Raw genomic sequence first — 6675 nt, 5'->3', positions numbered from 1 at the left:
GAAATCTGGTGTCTGTGCACGCTTTACCACCATTTTCATGCCCAAATGCTTGTTGGTCAAGACAAACTGCAAGTGGGTGATATGTAAGTGACCAACCTGTGTGAGTTTCAAGTTCAAATCTGTTGACCAACGCTGTTTAACCCTTGCACAACTACAGCTTCTTATTCAAAATGATGAAATCTGGTGTCTGTGCCCGCTTTACCACCATTTTCATGCCCAAATGCTTGTTGGTCAAGACAAACTGCAAGCGGGTGATATGTAAGTGACCACCCTGTGTGAGGTTCAATTGTCAAATCTTTTGACCAACGCTGTTTAACCCTTGCACAGCTACAGCTTCTTATTCAAAATGATGAAATCTGGTGTCTGTGCCCGCTTTACCACCATTTTCATGCCCAAATGCCTGTTGGTCAAGGCAAATTGCAAGTGGGTGATATGTAAGTGACCACCCTGTGTAAGTTTCAAGTGTCAAATCTGTTGACCAACGCTGTTTAACCCTTGCACAACTACAGCTTCTTATTCAAAATGATGAAATCTGGTGTCTGTGCCCGCTTTACCACCATTTTCATGCCCAAATGCTTGATGGTCAAGGCAACTTGCAAGTGGGTGATATGTAAGTGACCACCCTGTGTGAGTTTCAAGTGTCAAATCTTTTGACCAACGCTGTTTAACCCTTGCACAGCTACAGCTTCTTATTCAAAATGATGAAATCTGGTATCTGTGCCCGCTTTACCACCATTTTCATGCCCAAATGCTTGTTGGTCAAGACAAACTGCAAGTGGGTGATATGTAAGTGACCACCCTGTGTGAGTTCCAAGTGTCAAATGTTTTGACCAATGCTGTTTAACCCTTGCACAGCTACATCTTCTTATTCAAAATGATGAAATCTGGTATCTGTGCCCGCTTTACCACCATTTTCATGCCCAAATGCTTGTTGGTCAAGACAAACTGCAAGTGGGTGATATGTAAGTGACCACCCTGTGTGAGTTTCAAGTGTCAAATATTTTGACCAACGCTGTTTAACCCTTGCACAACTACAGCTTCTTATTCAAAATGATGAAATCTGGTGTCTGTGCCCGCTTTACCACCATTTTCATGCCCAAATGCTTGTTGGTCAAGACAAACTGCAAGCGGGTGATATGTAAGTGACCACCCTGTGTGAGGTTCAAGTGTCAAATCTTTTGACCAACGCTGTTTAACCCTTGCACAGCTACAGCTTCTTATTCAAAATGATGAAATCTGGTGTCTGTGCCCACTTTACCACCATTTTCATGCCCAAATGCTTGTTGGTCAAGACAAACTGCAAGTGGGTGATATGTAAGTGACCAACCTGTGTAAGTTTCACGTGTCAAATCTGTTGACCAACGCTGTTTAACCCTTGCACAACTACAGCTTCTTATTCAAAATGATGAAATCTGGTGTCTGTGCCCGCTTTACCACCATTTTCATGCCCAAATGCTTGTTGGTCAAGGCAAATTGCATGTGGATGATATGTAAGTGACCACCCTGTGTGAGTTTCAAGTGTCAAATCTATTGACCAACGCTGTTTAACCTTTGCACAGCTACAGCTTCTTATTCAAAATGATGAAATCTGGTGTCTGTGCCCGCTTTACCACCATTTTCATGCCCAAATGTTTCTTGGTCAAGGCAAATTGCATGTGGGTGATATGTAAGTGACCACCCTGTGTGAGTTTCAAGTGTCAAATCTATTGACCAATGCTGTTTAACCCTTGCACAGCTACAGCTGCTTATTCAAAATGATGAAATCTGGTGTCTGTGCCCGCTTTACCACCATTTTCATGCCCAAATGCTTGTTGGTCAAGACAAACTGCAAGTGAGTGATATGTAAGTGACCACCCTGTGTGAGTTTCAAGTGTCAAATCTGTTGACCAACGCTGTTTAACCCTTGCACAACTACAGCTTCTTATTCAAAATGATGAAATCTGGTGTCTGTGCCCGCTTTACCACCATTTTCATGCCCAAATGCTTGTTGGTCAAGGCAAATTGCATGTGGATGATATGTAAGTGACCACCATGTGTGAGTTTCAAGTGTCAAATCTATTGACCAATGCTGTTTAACCCTTGCACAGCTACAGCTTCTTATACAAAATGATGAAATCTGGTGTCTGTTCCCGCTTTACCACCATTTTCATGCCCAAATGCTTGTTGGTCAAGACAAACTGCAAGTGAGTGATATGTAAGTGACCACCCTGTGTGAGTTTCAAGTGTCAAATCTTTTGACCAACGCTGTTTAACCCTTTCACAACTACAGCTTCTTATTCAAAATGATGAAATCTGGTGTCTGTGCCCGCCTTGCCACCATTTTCATGCCCAAATGCTTGTTGGTCAAGGCAACTTGCATGTGGATGATATGCAAATGACCACCTTGTGTGGGTTTCAAGTGTCAAATCTGTTGACCAACGCTGTTTAACCCTTGCAGAACTACAGCTTCTTATTCAAAATTATGAAATCTGGTGTCTGTGCCCGCTTTACCACCATTTTCATGCCCAAATGCTTGTTGGTCAAGACAAACTGCAAGTGGGTGATATGTAAGTGACCACCCTGTGTGAGTTTCAAGTGTCAAATCTTTTGACCAACGCTGTTTAACCCTTGCACAACTACAGCTTCTTATTCAAAATGATCAAATCTGGTGTCTGTGCCCGCCTTGCCACTATTTTCATGCACAAATGCTTGTTGGTCAAGGCAAATTACATGTGGGTGATATGCAAGTGACCACCCTGTGTGGGTTTCAAGTGTCAAATCTGGGAACCAACGCTGTTTAACCCTTGCAGAACTACAGCTTCCTATTCAAAATTATGAAATCTGGTGTCTGTGCCCGCTTTACCACCATTTTCATGCCCAAATGCTTGTTGGTCAAGACAAACTGCAAGTGGGTGATATGTAAGTGACCAACCTGTGTGAGTTTCAAGTGTCAAATCTGTTGACCAACGCTGTTTAACCCTTGCACAACTACAGCTTCTTATTCAAAATGATGAAATCTGGTGTCTGTGCACGCTTTACCACCATTTTCATGCCCAAATGCTTGTTGGTCAAGACAAACTGCAAGTGGGTGATATGTAAGTGACCAACCTGTGTGAGTTTCAAGTTCAAATCTGTTGACCAACGCTGTTTAACCCTTGCACAACTACAGCTTCTTATTCAAAATGATGAAATCTGGTGTCTGTGCCCGCTTTACCACCATTTTCATGCCCAAATGCTTGTTGGTCAAGACAAACTGCAAGTGAGTGATATGTAAGTTACCACCCTGTGTGGGTTTCAAGTGTCAAATCTGTTGACCAATGCTGTTTAACCCTTGCAGAACTACAGCTTCTTATTCAAAATTATGAAATCTGGTGTCTGTGCCCGCTTTACCACCATTTTCATGCCCAAATGCTTGTTGGTCAAGACAAACTGCAAGTGGGTGATATGTAAGTGACGACCCTGTGTGAGTTTCAAGTGTCAAATCTATTGACCAATGCTGTTTAACCTTTGCACAGCTACAGCTTCTTATTCAAAATGATGAAATCTGGTGTCTGTGCCCGCTTTACCACCATTTTCATGCCCAACTGCTTCTTGGTCAAGGCAAATTGCATGTGGGTGATATGTAAGTGACCAACCTGTGTGAGTTTCAAGTGTCAAATCTGTTGACCAACGCTGTTTAACCATTGCACAACTACAGCTTCTTATTCAAAATGATGAAATCTGTTGTCTGTGCCCGCTTTACCACCATTTTCATGCCCAAATGCTTGTTGGTCAAGGCAAATTGCATGTGGATGATATGTAAGTGACCACCCTGTGTGAGTTTCAAGTGTCAAATCTATTGACCAACGCTGTTTAACCCTTGCACAGCTACAGCTTCTTATTCAAAATGATGAAATCTGGTGTCTGTGCCCGCTTTACCACCATTTTCATGCCCAAATGCTTGTTGGTCAAGACAAACTGCAAGTGGGTGATATGTAAGTGACCAACCTGTGTGAGTTTCAAGTGTCAAATCTGTTGACCAACGCTGTTTAACCCTTGCACAACTACAGCTTCTTATTCAAAATGATGAAATTTGGTGTCTGTGCCCGCTTTAGCACCATTTTCATGCCCAGATGCTTGTTGGTCAAGGCAAATTGCATGTGGATGATATGTAAGTGACCAACCTGTGTGAGTTTTAAGTGTCAAATCTATTGACCAACGCTGTTTAAACCTTGCACAGCTACAGCTTCTTATTCAAAATGATGAAATCTGGTGTCTGTGCCCGCTTTACCACCATTTTCATGCCCAAATGCTTGTTGGTCAAGGCAAATTGCATGTGGATGATATGTAAGTGACCACCCTGTGTGAGTTTCAAGTGTCAAATCTATTGATCAATGCTGTTTAACCTTTGCACAGCTACAGCTTCTTATTCAAAATGATGAAATCTGGTGTCTGTGCCCTCTTTACCACCATTTTCATGCCCAAATGCTTCTTGGTCAAGGCAAATTGCATGTGGGTGATATGTAAGTGACCACCCTGTGTGAGTTTCAAGTGTCAAATCTATTGACCAATGCTGTTTAACCCTTGCACAACTACAGCTTCTTATTCAAAATGATGAAATCTGGTGTCTGTGCCCGCCTTGCCACCATTTTCATGCCTAAGTCATTTTTGTTTAATGCAAAATGTCATGTAAATTGGTGTAAGGGACACTATTTGAAGTGTATGCAATGTTAACTTAGTGATCTATCCTTATTTAATTTATTTTAATATAATAATTTCTGAATAAGAAGCTGGAGCCGAATAAGAAGCGAATAAGAAGCTGGAGCCGAATAAGAAGTGAATAAGAAGCTGGCCGAATAAGAAGCTAACTTCAGCCTCGTGTTCCGAGGTGCAGTCTGTACATCACCGGGAATTGCGTGCAGAAGCCACGGTGCTGTTCCCAGCACCAGACTAGGGTGGTCATCCCGAGTTGTTTGCTCATTATTTTTTTCTCACAACGGAGCAATTAGCCGCAAATGCGCATGCGCAATGTCCGCACTGCGACTTCGCCAAGTAAATTTGCTATGAAGTTTGGTATTTTACTCACGGCATTACGAGGTTTTTTCTTCGTTCTGGTGATCGGAGTGTGATTGACAGGAAGTGGGTGTTTCTGGGCGGAAACAGGCCGTTTTATGGGTGTGTGCGAAAAAACACTTCCGTTTCTGGGAAAAACGCGGGAGTGGATGGAGAAACGGAGGAGTGTCTGGACGAACGCTGGGTGTGTTTGTGACGTCAAACCAGGAACGACAAGCACTGAACTGATTGCAGATGCCGAGTAAGTCTGGAGCTACTCAGAAACTGCTAAGATGTGTCTATTCGCAATTTTGAGAATCTTTCGTTCGCAATTTTACTATGCTAAGATTCACTCCAAGTAGGCGGCGGCTTAGCGTGTGCAAAGCTGCTAAAAGCAGCTATCGAGCGAACAACTCGGAATGAGGGCCTAGGTCCGAGTCCACAAAACAACGCTGCTGCTATGTGCGGCTGAAGGTAGAACCCAGCACATTCGTGTATATTTCCTCCATCTATCTTACACCTGCAGAGCTCAGAAATAACTGCATATGAATCCCGCTCCCCCGCATAGCTGGATATTTCTGCCGTATCTAGTGACTATTATTCACTCCAGGGCGCCCCCAACAGGCCATGCCGTGCGCCTACAGCCCTGCCGGGACAGGGTGGGTGGCTCTGAAAAGAACCTTTGTGGGGATAACAAGGAAGCGAGGCTGTGGCGGCTTTTCCATCACTACTTGGCCGCAGCTTTCTTGGGCTTAGCTGCCCTCTTGGCCGGGCTTTTTGTCGCTTTGGGCTTCGCTGCCTTCTTGGCGGGACTCTTGGCAGCTTTGGACTTTGCCGCCTTTTTGGCCGCCTTCTTGGGCTTCACAGTTTTAGGCTTCTTTGGGCTTTTGGCAGCAGCCGGTTTTGCGGGTTTCTTCACCTTCTTGGGGCTCTTGGCTGCATTCGGAGCTTTCTTGGGCTTCTTCTGGGATTTGGCCACTTTCTTCACTGCAGGTTTCTTGAGCTTCTGATCGGCCTTCTTGCTCTCCCTCTGCTTCTTATTGAGCTTGAAGGAGCCGGAAGTGCCGGTGCCTTTCACCTGGGTGAGAGTTCCTTTGGTCACCAATCCTTTCACCCCCACTTTGATGCGGCTGTTGTTCCTCTCCACATCGTAGCCTCCGGCAGCCAGAGCCTTCTTCAGGGCGGCAAGAGAAACCCCGCTGCGCTCTTTAGAGGTGACCACGGCTTTTACGATCAGCTCAGAGACGCTGGGCCCGGAAGACTTGCAGCTCTTCTTTGCTCCTCCAGCAGCTTTCTTCGGCAGCCTCTTATTTTTGGCTGCGCCCTCTGATTGAGGAACAGCGGTGGCGACTGGGGCAGTTTCTGCCATGTTAGCGGGACTAAACTGTAATCAATAAAACTACAACGGCAACGCCGGTTGCTGACTCACGTCTTTTATATACACTGCCGGCTGTGCTGTGATTGGCTGCCGAGAGTGATGCGTTCTGCGCTCCCATTGGCGGAATGAGCAGCCGTGTAAACTCTTCCCTGTCTCAGTGTACTGGGAAATCTGCTCTCACCTTGTGTTTCCCTAGCGCAGAAAAACAGTCTTTTATAGGGCATGAGGAGAGCGGAGAGCTGGCTCTCTGCACCACACTCGTACTTCAAGGTCTGCCCTAACTCTTT

The 6675-nt window shown here is 44.9% G+C and overlaps 1 protein-coding gene across 1 annotated transcript; it reads right to left on the bottom strand.

Moving 5' to 3' along the window:
* Positions 1-5737: 5737 nt before the first annotated feature.
* Positions 5738-6379, bottom strand: LOC134934334 (histone H1B-like). Its single transcript, XM_063929792.1, has one exon. It carries the CDS (start codon positions 6377-6379, stop codon positions 5738-5740), a length of 642 nt encoding a protein of 213 aa, XP_063785862.1.
* Between the last annotated feature and the right edge of the window lie 296 nt (positions 6380-6675).

The sequence above is a fragment of the Pseudophryne corroboree genome, chromosome 6 (genome assembly GCF_028390025.1).
Source record: "Pseudophryne corroboree isolate aPseCor3 chromosome 6, aPseCor3.hap2, whole genome shotgun sequence".
Lineage (NCBI taxonomy): Eukaryota > Metazoa > Chordata > Amphibia > Anura > Myobatrachidae > Pseudophryne > Pseudophryne corroboree.
The sequence above is the reverse complement of the archived record's forward strand: the minus strand, read 5'-3'. Positions and strand labels throughout refer to the sequence as shown.

Bases quoted from the DNA above. Each gene is read 5' to 3' on its own strand.
- LOC134934334 (XM_063929792.1), bottom strand. From the start codon at position 6,379: ATGGCAGAAACTGCCCCAGTCGCCACCGCTGTTCCTCAATCAGAGGGC.